The sequence below is a fragment of the Saccostrea echinata genome, unplaced genomic scaffold (assembly GCF_033153115.1).
Source record: "Saccostrea echinata isolate AGI-Se365-2 ecotype Australia unplaced genomic scaffold, CSIRO_AGI_Sech_v1 ptg000054l, whole genome shotgun sequence".
NCBI classification, from domain to species: Eukaryota; Metazoa; Mollusca; class Bivalvia; order Ostreida; family Ostreidae; genus Saccostrea; species Saccostrea echinata.
The window spans coordinates 7,677,315-7,691,461 of NW_026889803.1; the positions used below are offsets into that span (position 1 = coordinate 7,677,315).

The 14,147-nt window shown below is 32.8% G+C and overlaps 2 protein-coding genes across 2 annotated transcripts; one reads left to right on the forward strand and one right to left on the reverse strand.

The window, feature by feature from the left end:
* Positions 1-3,610: 3,610 nt before the first annotated feature.
* LOC133172448 (uncharacterized) lies at positions 3,611-4,295 on the forward strand (the record flags this gene model as incomplete). Its single annotated transcript, XM_061307330.1, has 1 exon — positions 3,611-4,295. A coding segment is annotated over one exon (657 nt), but the record flags the coding sequence as incomplete, so codon positions are not given.
* Positions 4,296-10,801: 6,506 nt separating this feature from the next.
* Positions 10,802-13,766, reverse strand: LOC133172453 (uncharacterized). The gene is made up of 2 exons (XM_061307336.1): positions 12,900-13,766; positions 10,802-12,424 (listed from the first exon to the last, which is right to left on the reverse strand). Exons 1-2 carry the CDS (start codon positions 13,764-13,766, stop codon positions 10,802-10,804), a joined length of 2,490 nt encoding a protein of 829 aa, XP_061163320.1.
* Positions 13,767-14,147: the final 381 nt, after the last annotated feature.

Below are 14,147 nucleotides of genomic sequence, written 5' to 3' on the forward strand. Positions count from 1 at the left end.
TTACCTATGCAGCAATATACCCTTATCACCTGCATACGGGGTTTATATCTTTCATTTTATTCGATACGCCAGAGCATACTCTACGTATAAACAATTTCTAAAACGAGGTAAGTTATTGTCAAACAAGTTGATGAAACAAGAATATCAGTAGTCTCGTTTAAAGTCATCATTTCGTAAGTTCTATGGTCGATACAAAGGCCTTGTCAGCAAATACAATCTATCATTAAGTCAAATGCTGACTGACTTTTTTCATACTAATTGTTAGGCCATTATTTTCACATTGAGTTGTTTTCCTGATCATGACAAAGAGAACACGGCGGGTGTGACCGGTCGGCAGGGGATGCTCACTCCTCCATGGCACCTGATCCCACCTCTGATGTCTTTGAAGTCCATGTTTGCTCTGCTCCTATTTTGTAATGTTTAATGGACTTTTGAGCTTGAATACTGTTCGTTATCTTCACATATTTCATTCTAAAAGAAGGAATGGTTATATAACTTTTATACTTATTTAAGAAGTAATGGTTATATATCTTTTAAGTCTGATTAAAACTCATATTTCCAAAGTAATGGACTCTCTGTTATGAGTAAGTGCAGGAGTGAAGAAGAATCTACTTGTTTTTTAAAATGAATATTACAAGGATGCAAAAAGTTGACCGACTTGTTGTGTTGAATGGTGATAATACTGAATCTAGCAGTGCCTCTAAAGTCTTCCTTTATTTTATAATTTATAATAAATTTCGAAAGATTTTTTCATATTCGACCCGTTTCTGACTGTGATTTAAAAATCTTCTAATTATTTTTTTGTATTGTGAGCTTTGGTTGTGTCTCTGTGTGTTTTTTCTGTTCGTTTCTTAGTGATGGACTAAAGACGCATCTAATTGGATGTTTCCATTATCAATAGATTTTTTTCATACCATATATATCGAGTATAGTTCAATTAATTGGACCGCACGTGCGATAACAACGGGCGGATTTTTTAGTATGGTATCATTCTGTTAAAATAACCCGATAAAATTTCTGTGCATCTAAAGGAAGTCACCACAAATATATGGCAATGCCTGAATATGACAAGTCAGTACTCTAAAGTGCATGCTTCATCTTCTAATTGGATATATTTATATTTATCATTTAAAAGTTGGAGGAAGGATGGGTTGTCACTCTACAATTTGAGTTTTAGGAATGTTCCGCTGTAATCGGTCACATTTTAAAAGGATGTTATGAATGGCTGAAAAGGATGGTATTCAACGTCTCAATGGCACACACCCTATTCTTTTAAACAGGGTAAGGGGATATTCAATACGTGTCAAGGCGGAAGGGACACCCAAGTAATGTAGATGCAACATTTGTAATTTAGTAACTTTTGTCTGCTTCCAAATATATAAAAGGATTACATGTACTAATTTTAAGCATATCATTATAGAATAAAACATATTTACATAACTACAATAAAAATGGCTATATTTCACCTTAAGAAAACAAATAGCATAAAGCGGATTGTATTGAAGGAAGGGGTTGAGGTTGGGAGTGGTGTTATTTACCACATCTTTTACATGTAGAATTGATAAGAAAATTTAGTCATTCAATTCAGGGGAAAAAGTCCTCAATCTTTTCAAATTTATTCTAAAGTTTCCAATCAAGTCAAGGAAAACTCTGAAACGAGAATATATGGAGGAAGCTCAACAGAACTAAAATATTATACACCTATTTATACTTGCTATGAGGACAATAGCAAGTTCATTGTTCCCCATGACAGCAACTATTTCCCTCGGTTGTGCATCGGGAAAAAGTTGCTGTCAAGGCCTCGAGGGGGACAGTAAACTTGCCATTGTCAGAATAGTCAATAAATAGGTGTAAAGCAGATTTTTCTTTTGTCACGTCACGATCCGGATAAAACCAGAAGAGTTTCGATATGAAATGCGAGGGAAATGGAATGCTGCTGGTGAATATAGTTTGATGATTATTTCACCATGGGCGAATAGCACAAAAACTCTTCCACGGTTAGTGGCTGTTTAGAAAAAAATACATGAAGCTGGTTTATTTGTCGTTACTTTATAAAGAAAAAAATTACAGTCACCTGGATGCAAGTAAAAATGTTTTTATTCATATCTTTGGCCTTATAATATACGAGGGTCGTTCAATAAATAATGCAACAAACAATCAAAGTAAATGTAGATGTATTTGATTATATTTTTTTTTTTACAGTTGAAACGTTCATTTAAAGAGCTCCTAATCACAGAAAACCCCATGATTTTTCCTAAAGAAATTCACTTTTAAAGCATGGTCACTACACTGAGCTGAAAACCGTATAAAATGATCTCTGCTAAGATGAAAATAAGAGGGTATCTGAAAACTGTGCTTCTTTAAATAAATCGCCGAAAAACTCATATTAATGATATGATTTTTATATGTGGAAAGAAGAGTCTTTAACGCTGTATAGTTTTCAGATTGATTCAGAAATTCAAAACTAAAAAAGGAGAGTTAAAATATAAAAATGAAACTGGTCGATTGAAATTTGTAGGAACACCAAAAATTATTGATGCTATGTACAATATGATATCTGAAAATGTCAGATGTACATCGAAAGACATTGCTAGGACACTAAGTATTTCATCATCACAGCATTTTATAGAATTCTGACGACGGAAAAGAATATTATAATTTTTCTATCAGATAGGTGCTTTATTTTCTCAAAATTGCCTAAGAGAAAACACGCATGCCAAGTATGCCAACGGTCTAATTTTTAGAAAAAAAAACCATTTTAACAAAATAGAAAATTTGTTAAATTTGTGTGACGGATGACGAAACATGGGTGCACTTTTTATAGCCAAAAAGGAAGATCAATAATAAAATGTGGAATCAAAGAAAAAGCTATCGTTCTTATTATTGTACAAAGAAAAAAGGACTCCAACCATGCTTTATTGGGTTTTTTTTTTCGAGAGGTCCAGTAAAACATGTACAAACACCCAAAGGAAGGACCATCAATGGTAACTTTTATTTTCAAATTGCACTGAGGAAAGGTAAAGAGATTTCCTGCAAAGGAAGTCCAAATACCGCCCCAGGGTAATTTTCTTGCATCTGGCAACGCTGCTGCAAATAAGCACAGAGAAATAAAAATTCTGAAGAAAATAAAAGTTTACAGAGCTTTGCCATCCCCCATATTCGCCAGATCTCAGCTATTGTGAGATTTTTTTCATTCCAAAAATGCATGAAAACAATCAAATGAAGGTTGTACAATATTAGATATATCATGGGAAGTGATATTCATCAGTGACTTTGGGGACTTGTGTAAATGATAACAGGGAATGCTTTGAGAGATTGAAAATGTTTAGAATATGTATTGCGTACTTTTCTTACTTTTACATGACCTGTTGCAATATTTATTGAACGACCCTCGTATAGCTGTAATATAATTATCAGAAAAATTAAAGATAGTAAGAAAAAAATGATAATAATGGCTTTTTCTATTTTTTTTTTTCTTAATGCAATTTTACAAACTACTAGAAATATGACAAACATGTATTATTTTTCAATAGGTTGCCTGCTAAATTACACCCATCATGGCCCTTTCCATAGAACGAAGGGGTATTACAGCGCAGAAGACAAAGCCACCTTTGCCCAGTGTGAAGCAGACTGTTCCTCAGAAGGCCGCTGTTTAGGGTTTGGATATAATTATAATTTACTTCGATGCTTCAAATCGGACATCAATAACCCGGAAGACATAAGTTCTTGTGATCAGTGTTATTTTTCAACTAAAAATTGTCTAGGAGATGTACTAGGTCTGATTACCACTTCTAATGTCGAACAGGTTTCAAAAACTGATACAACTTATTCTGTCAGGTCTGGAACTATGCCAATGTCTACAGTCAGTACTGGAAACTCCGAAACCACAACATTGTCGACCTTCGAGTCCAGTAATTCGGAAACTGCATCATTATATGTAATAGATTCAAGTACTCTGTATTCACCAGAGCACGAAACATCCATATCTGATTTCGGGAATGAAACTTGCAAACAGATATGCTTTTGTCCTTCAAATTTTACAAAAAATCATTCAATAGAAATTTGGAAAGAGGAAATGATGGCAAAATTGAAAGTTATAAAGGATGAGTTGTCGGTAAACAAACGGAAGTTGATATGTGCATCTGATCCCCGCTATTCGTCACGCGTAGTTGGCTTGGTAGGAATTGCAGTTCTCTCTATAATTGGAGCGATTATTGTCATTCCGGATCTAATTAGTGCTGCTTTGCACCATAAACGAGCGGGTTAATTTTGCTTAATTGGACATATTATACTGTTACTTTGAAACAATGAATTCATGTTTCACGTTACCTTTAGTTTCTGTGACTCTTTAATTATGTTCCTCAGAAGAATTGCCATGAAAGCTTTCAGTGACAGCCAAAAAATCAAATAATGACATGTATATATTGAACACATAGCAACATAGATTTTAGTCGGAATTCTGTAAACTTGTCCAGAAACCCAAGCCACATCAAACCAGTGATCATAAAAGATGGACTCAATTACTTTCTGAAGTTTAGTAACCTTGGCGCTGAATCTAGATACATATACAAATACAAAGAAGATTACCTAGGAGAGAGAAAAATTTATGCTGGGGTTAACGATGTAGCAGGTGCCAGGATTGTGACCAAACTGTCTCTTACATTAAGGATATATTTAGAGGTTTGTGTTTGCTCTGCAGACAATTTGTACTGTTTACAATGGCATCTGTTCGTTATCTTCATATTTTTTGCTTCATCAGGACTAAAATAATTGAAAAAATCGGATAGAAAATAAACTCATCCAACAAATGACAGAGAACAAGACGAACGAACTAACATATGATCCCAATGCATCGGAATCTATCAAAACGATATTGTGAAAAAAGTATATGTTGTAATTGTCAAATTGTCAACCACATCAATATAAATGTATATAATAATGTTGATGTCCACAAGTGTTCTGTGATTTGTTGAAAAGAAACATGAATATAGTCATCAGAGAAGCAATAGAAGAACGTGGGATACGGAAAAGTAAAATGTCCATTATTAAACGATCTCCTGAAATTCCAGTATATATTAACAGGCAGGTTAATAGTTGTAAAATAATAATTAAAACAAACCACATTCCTTTTTTTCTAAAGTCACATTAAAATATTTACGAGAGTAGCAAAAGTGTTACGCTGTAAAACACGCAGGTGAACTTGGCATATTTAGTTTGGTATCTGCATTCGAATAAAATAATGCGATTCAGCTCAAACAGCCATCATGTGGCCTTAGAATCATAGTCCAGTAAACATTCTTTTGCTTTGATATAGTCATTTTATTTCCATTCATTCATTCATTCATTGACTTAATTTACTTTCGGTCGTCTTGAGCTCTACAAAAAAAAAAAAAATTAAAAAAAAAAAATGAAACAACAAACAAAGAAACAAAAAAACGTAGTCATATACGTAAAAGAACTGACCAACCATAGTGATAGAGATATAAAATTGACCCTGTTTCTGTTAAGAATGGTAATTGATGAGAACATTGATTCCGTCAGGATTTAAATGGACCAAAATCTGATACTCTACGGAATAGTCAGTCAAGTAATGATCAACTATCACGTAAAGAGCTTAAACTGGAATCGTACTGATTAAATTCTTAGTTCATAGGAGACTGACGGAATCTAGTCAGTGGAAATTTACATGCCATAACAAATGAAATCGTAAAGTATTGTAAGCAAGAGATAAATGCATTGATTGAGCATGTTTTACTGCTACATGTAACTTTGAGCAATTAATTCAATGTTTTTTTAATAACAGAATCCGATTGCTCTCCGATTCTCCCTTATTTGCTTTCTTTTAGAGTGGAAAATAGACCGTATATCTGCAGAATTAAATTACACAAGTGCATCTTCATAATATTCGAATCTAAGTATGTACTTTCTGACAAAAATTTTGGAACGTTGTGAAAACTTTGAAAACTTATTTTGCCTTTTGTTCATAGAGGAGGTACATGGGAAAGAATTATCAAAAACTAGGATTAAAGGTAGTGTTCAAATCAAATTATATGATAAATGATTATCCTGGGGAATATATGTCAAGGCTGGCAAGTAAGATTACATCCAAATATGAAACAGATGTGGCAGACACTGCTGTGTCTTTTTTTCCAGAGTTCACTGGAATATATAGAGTCAATATATAAATTGAAGTAACTATTGTTAATTGATAATACGTCGTCGATATATCTAAACGTCTAGTTGAAGGCCACAACAAGTGTTTTCTTCTTCTTATGTAGAAGTTTTTGAATAAATTCTGCTTCAAAAGGATATAGGAATAAAGGAGCACAATTAGTTCGGAATTCTAACCATTCGTTGGAAGACCTGGTCTCCAAAGACTACATAGATATCGTCAATGAAGAACTCCAACATTATTTTAATATCAACTTCAGAGTACTTGTGTGTAGGATCAGAGTGATTTTTTAACAAATTTGTTGATGACCAATCACAAGACATGAAAATTTCCGAGTTTTATTTTTATTGAAGATGCAGTTGTCTATGATATCAAAAAGCCTAATTTTTAATTTATCGTCGGGAATGGTTGTATAAAGTGGAGAAAAGTCATACAATTTGATGCCCGTTACTAACTTTTGCAAATAAAAAAAATGTCAATCGAATTTTAAACAAGTACATAGATGTCTAAACAAATGAAGGTTTGCATTTGTTTTTGTTAATTAATTCAGCAAAATCTCTGATACGTTCCATTTTATTATATTTCTTCATATGTATCTTACTTAAGTAATGATCAAAAAGACCACTGTTAAAAGAAAAAAAAAATAAAATCCTACATTGCCAGATTAAAATTAAGAGATATTTCAATATGGCAATCGAAAAATATTTTTTCCTTTTAACATATTTAACGTTTATCATAGAGTTTAGTTGTTATTTATTTTAATAAAACATTCAAATATGAAAAATATGTGTCAGGCTCTGGTCATCTTTTATTTTATGGAAGAGTTTCAGTTTATTTCGAGTTCAGTGGGATTTCAACACGTGAATGAAAATGAATATTATTTATTACCAAATTGGCGTCGATATATCTATATGTCGAATTGAACAGCTGTAGAAGGCAACGCCAAGTTACTCCTACTTTCCATGTAGAAAGTTTTGAATACATTCTGTTTCATGAGCGCGAACAAAAACATGTCTGCTAATAAAGGGTACGAATATTACCCATGCAAATTCCAGCACTTTGTTGGAAGACCAGATCTCTAAAAACTAAATAGATACACAGGTAATGCTTTCTCCTCCATGCCACCTGATCCCACCTTTGATGTCTGCTCTGGGTTTGCTCTGCTCCTCATTTGTATTGTACTGTTACATTGAATTGTTGCATATTCATAGTTACATTCAGTAGATAAAAATACATCTATATCCATTTGAGAATTTTAACAAAGTTAACTGCGTTAGCAACTGTTTTTGTTTAAAGTATTTGCATTGATAATTAATTATAAAACAGTTTTGTTGCACTCCTGACTGCAGTATGATTTAAAATCAAATCCAGAAAACACATAAATTTACAAAGCTCTGTATATATCAAAATGAAATGAAATTGGGCATTATTTATAGTCCAGTACTGGTTATAAGCATAAAATTGTTGAAACTTGACTTTATATTACAAATTATTCCCTAGGAATGTAAAACTAGCTTAAAATGTAGAAAGAAGAAAAAAGTATATTTTATAGGGCATTCTACCTTATGGGACAAACACTATTGGCGATTTAGGTAAATCAAAAACATTTTACTCATCACTTTTTGTTTTTATTTATACATATTTGATCATTGATGATTCTAGAAATTTTGTTGCACTCCTGACGAAGAGCATGTGAAATTTTAAAGTAGCATCATGAAGCATATATTACACCAGAACATGTTCCATTGTTTCAGTAAAGTCGTTTTAGAATTATCTGAATTTAATTACAAGTTTTCTGTGTGTGTGTGTTAAATGTCTTTAAAAAAATTAAAAGAAAAGATAAAAAACATATCAGGATTGATAAAATTGAAATAGGGACAGATTTCAGTAATAATACTGTCGTTAGTTTAGTGATAAATTAGTCAAACAGATGCTTATTGATCAAATAATACATATTAGTATGTATAGAAGTCATTTCATCATTGAACGTAAATATTTCAATCCTGATATTTTGAGCATCATTTTTGTGCTGAAAATATCAATGAGATGTCTAGCAGGCATTTAGCCAGTATCAAAAGATGCATGTTGAGCGATAAAAATGTATTCAAATGGCCTGACTTTTTAGTGAAGATTGATAATTATGTGTCCGGTCATTTTTTAATTTACACATAGTGTAGCTTTATTGTAATCTGTATATTTACTTCATTTGTAATTGTTTAAACGTTGTTATGCTGTTCCAAGCCTTCTCCAGCTTCAGACTTAATAAATCATTTACTGAATATCATTTGTCAGACTTGCCGACATTTATTTTTCAGTGATATATTTTGATCCTGTATTTTATAAAATGCTCTTATCAGAAAGGACTGTCTTCATTACCTTTCTGTTTTTGAGATACATGCACGGAGCTACAATATGAACTCTCAAGTTATTAGAAACCGAACTCTTGTAAACTAGTAGCATGCATCCAAATATGCTGCATTTAGGTAAGAGTTTTCATTATGACTTTTTATTTTCAAAAATACTCATCTAGCTAATTGCTCATTAGGGAATTATGGTTACATACAGTATCAAAAATATGACTTTAGTATATACGCTCCACGTTGCAATATCAATGAAAAGTTGTCAAGGTACAATTTGTTGCTTTCGGAATGGATCTGCATCAGATAATAATCTAAAGTTGCTGTCTAGATATGCGGGCAAAATATGATTTGATCAATCGAAGACAAAGTTTCTTTGTCTGAGGGTCCGACAAGACACATGTTGATTTACATTCTCTCATAATATACTTTCGATCTCCTCTCTCTCTCGAAAAAAAATAAAAATTAAAATGCTAAATGAAAGGATAGCTCTTGCACATAAGCTCCTAAATAAGAAAATTTCTTCCGGAAATTAACTATTCTAATCAAAAAACGTAATCTTTAGAGCCAATGACAGATTTTGGACTAATGTCGCTGACATACTCGGTTCAATATCAAAATAGGTGGACCTTCCAATCAGCGTCTGGTTTTTTGTAGTAGTTGAACAATGACATATTTACAATGATTTAAAAGTGCCTTGGATAAAGAAAATAACAGGATTTGAACCATATATTTATTTATTCTCCTTTGCGTTCTAAATAGTTTACAATAGACAATATTTGGTATAATTAATACACATAATCAACACATAAGAAATGTACAACATAATGAATAAAATACAGTAAGTAGATCGTTATACATATGTAGTTAACATGTATATTCAATTGACTTACATTGTGCATAAATCAGCACATTACGAAGAAAATGTGTCCGAAATGAATATCACAATAATTTTAGATTTACAGAGTAGATTAAGTAAATTCTATCCTATCTTTGTTTTCAAAGGTCTGTGATTTTGCTCTCCTCACAAACTGTGTTGTTTAATTCGACTTTTGAGCATGATTATTGTTCGTTATCTTCCCATTACATGTACAATAAAGTTTAAGATGTTTCAAGTCACCTAGCCTACTTTGATAAATCTTCAAAAGATGTTACATCAGGTAATTTTCGGATGATGCATGTAATCTATACTCTCTGGATATGTGGTCGAGAAGATTTTCGTTTTATTTCACTGCTGAGTGTGCGAACTTTTGTAAAACTGAAACAAAATACAAGGTATTCAAAAGTATCCCCTTTCAACCGTGTCACACCTGCCGTGTGCCCCTTGTCATAATCGGGTAAAGGGAAAAATTCGTAGATAATTCATTGCGAAAATCTGCAATGTGAACAACTTTATTCCATATCAAATTTAATTCTTAAAACCAGAAACGAGGCGAAGAATGATAAACTTTCATATAGAAGCTTTTTGAGTTCCAAGGCAGAACTATGCATGATGTGGTTAATCATAGAGGATTGAGAAGATATTTTTGAATACGCTGTAAAATTTAAGGAATTTCATTTAAAGATCTTACTATAAAATTTCACTCCTTTAGACTATGAAACCCTCTGGGTTATAAATCTTAATTATGAATTCATATTTACTATTTGCATTTTCATGATTAATCATGCAAAGATGTATTTTATCTCCACTAAAGAATATTCTGATACCAGGAAAGTGTGACGGACAGACAAACAGGTAGACAGATGAACTGACGGGGTAGCAGCAATATCTCATCTAGGAATATATAGGGAATAAAGATTTTGTAGTTCTATTCAAGCTAGATTTTGTATATACATATATATGGACAATACTTTACACAACACACACACACGAATACAATGTGACACTGGAAAAGGAAATGATATTAAGCGGTGAAAAACTTTCTGTATTATGTAAGAAGTGCTTTTTTTGTAGAAATACATTTTTTGAAATGTTTCATATTGATGGATGAAATTGTCATTCTTAATAGTATATATCATTTACATAATGTCACTTGAAATGTGTTAAAATATTTTTTCCATTCTTGAACATCTTTTAAATTGATATCTGGAGCTTTGTCCTTAAATTGGCATTTAAAAAATCAAAACAATCAATTCAACCAATTTAACAAAGATGTAAAAAAAAAAACAAAAAAAAAAAACAAAAAACAAAAAACGGTAATCTGTTAAAGTACGTGCGTTAAAAAGTTTTAGAACATGCCTTTAAAACTGCAAATTTATTTCTTAAATGTATCTATATAGGTTTATTTTTAGATACACTTTCTGTGATCTTTTCTGTCACTTGAGATGATTTACCAAAACGACATTTTAGATTCAGTGACAGCCCAAAAGCTATATATACAAATACACCTTGACCACCATTAAGAAGGGTGTGTAACATAGAAAACAATTGGAATTCTGTAAATTGAGCTAAAAACCCAAACAGCCATGCTGCACCAGTGATGGTAGAAAGCCGGAAGTAGGCACCGATTTTCCCCTGTTCTTTAGACTTCCTGATGTCTACCTTGCCACGGATCCTAGAAACGGTCACCACAAACATAAAGGTATTGATACAGACAAAGAGCCCTACTGGAAGAGCGAAAGTAAACAGGACCATGTTCGGATTACCGATATAACAGGTGCGAGGAGAGTAACCAAGGCTTTCACCTTCACTCTCCATATAGCTCACAATTACATTGATAGTGATAATAAATGAGCAGATAAAAATATCTACTAGGAAGCAAGCAAGTACCCGCGACCTGACTTTCACTTGTGAATTTGAGAAGGATGTAAATGTTTGAAAGATTTGAAAGGTGGATAAACTCATCCAACATATAACAGAGAGCCAAAAGAAATGAACTAAAATACCAATTCCAATACATAGAGACTTACTCCAAAGAAAGAATTTGGAAAAAGTATAAGTCGTATTTGCCAAAACTGACAACCCAGCTAATATAATGATGTTGATATCCGCAATTGTTCTGTGAGTATTATTGAAAACAAACGTGCATATAGTCACTATTGAAGCAAGAGATGAGAGGGAGAGACAAAACAATGAAAAATACTTCATTAAGCGGTCTTCTGAGGTTGCCAGTAGACTGATAGGCTGGGTGGAAGCATTGAAATACTGAGTGAGGCAAATTTCAACACCCCGTTTGTCTAAAGATTCCTTGAAATACCTTGAGGAAAAACAGGATTGATACTCTGTAAGACATACAGAGAAATTTGACACATCTAGTTTAGCATCTGTGGTCCTTATTCTAACTTTTGGACAACGATACCAGTCAGCTGCGACTACCATCATCTGATCTTTGAGACAGTGTGGACGTGTTGGGTCATACCTGTTATCATTCAGCATGTTTATACTGTCATATAAATGCATTTCATGTCCATTCATTGGATTAAAATAATATCGATATTTAATGGCTCTACCAAACAATGAACCGCCGTAGATATGAAAACTCTGTCCGAGGACAGAGATTAAACCACGAAATGGAGAGACCATCAATTCAGAATTTAACGTCATATTTAATTTGGAAAACATATTCACTAAATTTTCTATCATCAGGTCAACGTTATGAAAGTGGTTGATCGATAGTTCTAAAACAATTGCCAAGAACATTTCATCCGTTGAAGACGGTATCAAGGCTGAAATCCTACAGAGATACTTAGTCATGTTACGATGTGACAGGATATCTTGAAGTGCTTGTCTGACTAAAGGTGTGTAGAATTGCATTTCGACTACGTCATAGTCATCAAGTGGTGTTACCTTTAGATTTAACTCGTAGTTGTTCTCTTCGAGCATAGGGTAGAGAGATTTGCACTCCGAGTTGTGTCGAAAATACTCTGCTTCACATTTTATTTCTAAGCACTTGCTCTAAAATAAACAAATCAACTGATGAAGTTCATATATAAACTTTAAGGAAGTATTCAACATCATTATAGCAATAAGATCATTCATTTCTTGGCCAAAGTTATACATGTATGGGGAACAGAACTTTAAAAAGAGGTACTAAATTGAAAACATATACATCTATCATCACTTTATAACGTAAATCACGTCATTAAAGGAGATTTTTGAAAAAAAATGACCGAACTAACTGAATATTATCATGCATATTTTCGATTGAAATGAACAAGATTAACAATTACCCACTATTAACTTTAACATAACATCTACCATAAAATGTTAAATATTTGTTACTTTTTTACATATCTCTTTTATTTGAATTATCTTCCTAGAAGGTAAGTATGCATCATTTAAATATATAATTATAAGCTGGCGTATTTTTTTTTTTTTTTTTTTTTTTTTTTTTGGAAAATTAGAAAGAAAATTAAATTAAAAACAATACCATCTTTTCGTCAAATATTTGATCTGGTTTGCATTTTGAGTTTTTTGTAATCCCTTCTTTTTTATTTTGTTTAAAGTCCATCAGGGCTGAAAAGGTTATTAGCATACTATCAATGCCTCCAAATGATCCACTCTTTCTATACTGAATGTTGAGATCAAGAGCTTCATTTTCCAAGAGAGCACAATATATGTTTTTGAAGACTTTGTCATTAGCAGTGTAGGGTAGATAGTACTTCTGGCAAGCAAGATTGAGGAAAGATCCATTGGTTAGTGTCTCTCTAATGAAAATAGGATCGTATGTACGTGTTACACAGGAACTAACAATTTTCTGAGTAGACTTCAAAGGATAGAAACCGATGTTGCATGCTGGATTTATGGCAAAAACAGATTGAAAAAGAGTTTCAGGATCATCTATTGTCATGAGATTGGATCGGCTGGTGCAAATCTTTTTCTTATCCCAGAGCACGAGATCAAATATCTGTTCGTTGTTACAGAAAGCACAATGAACATTAGAATACGTTTCATTTGTTAACAAAGACGTCACAGGTGTGATATTTGTCATATTTCTTAATGTAGATGGCATGCAGCTAGTACCATTTGGGCATGTTTGAATCATCCAATACGACTGCCAAGACCTGATTCCTGATTCAGTGTTCCATAATGGTTCCAGACAAGACATGGGGGGACCTCTCTCTTTGTCTTCAACAATAGGCGAATATTCAATAAAATCCGGAGCAGTTTTTTGTCTGTAGAATTTAGAGGGGCAGCAAGTGTCTCGTCTTACACAGGAATCATTGCATTCACATGGGGAGCACGACGGCTTATGTGTGAAAGTAAAGTTTCGTTTGAATTCCTTTCCGAGACACATGTTTTGTTCTGGACACAACAAAAGATAATAAAAGAGCAGTTCTTGTACTGTATCATTGTCAATCCATGAGGTCAGATGGATGGCTTGCTGAAAATCTTCTACACCTGGGTAGAGTATATTAGACTCCTGGGGACTGAAGAAAAATCCAACAGCAAGACCATCTAGTGCACCGAAGAAAAGTAGGAAAGTGTTCTGTAAAAGAAGTGGAGAAAATAAGACTATCTTTAATACATTATTACTGGTATCGAAACAAAAGCAACAAACATGCAAATAATTAGGAATAAAAAAAACAAAACAAAACAAAACAAAACAAAACAAAAACAAAACAAAACAAAACAAAACAAAACAAAAAACAAAAAAACAACAACAAAAAAAACAAAA

Bases quoted from the DNA above. Each gene is read 5' to 3' on its own strand.
- LOC133172453 (XM_061307336.1), bottom strand. From the start codon at position 13,766: ATGTGTCTCGGAAAGGAATTCAAACGAAACTTTACTTTCACACATAAG. The intron at 12,425-12,899 runs GTATTGTTTTTA...TGTTTATTTTAG, and splicing joins AAATATTTGACGAAAAGATG to AGCAAGTGCTTAGAAATAAA.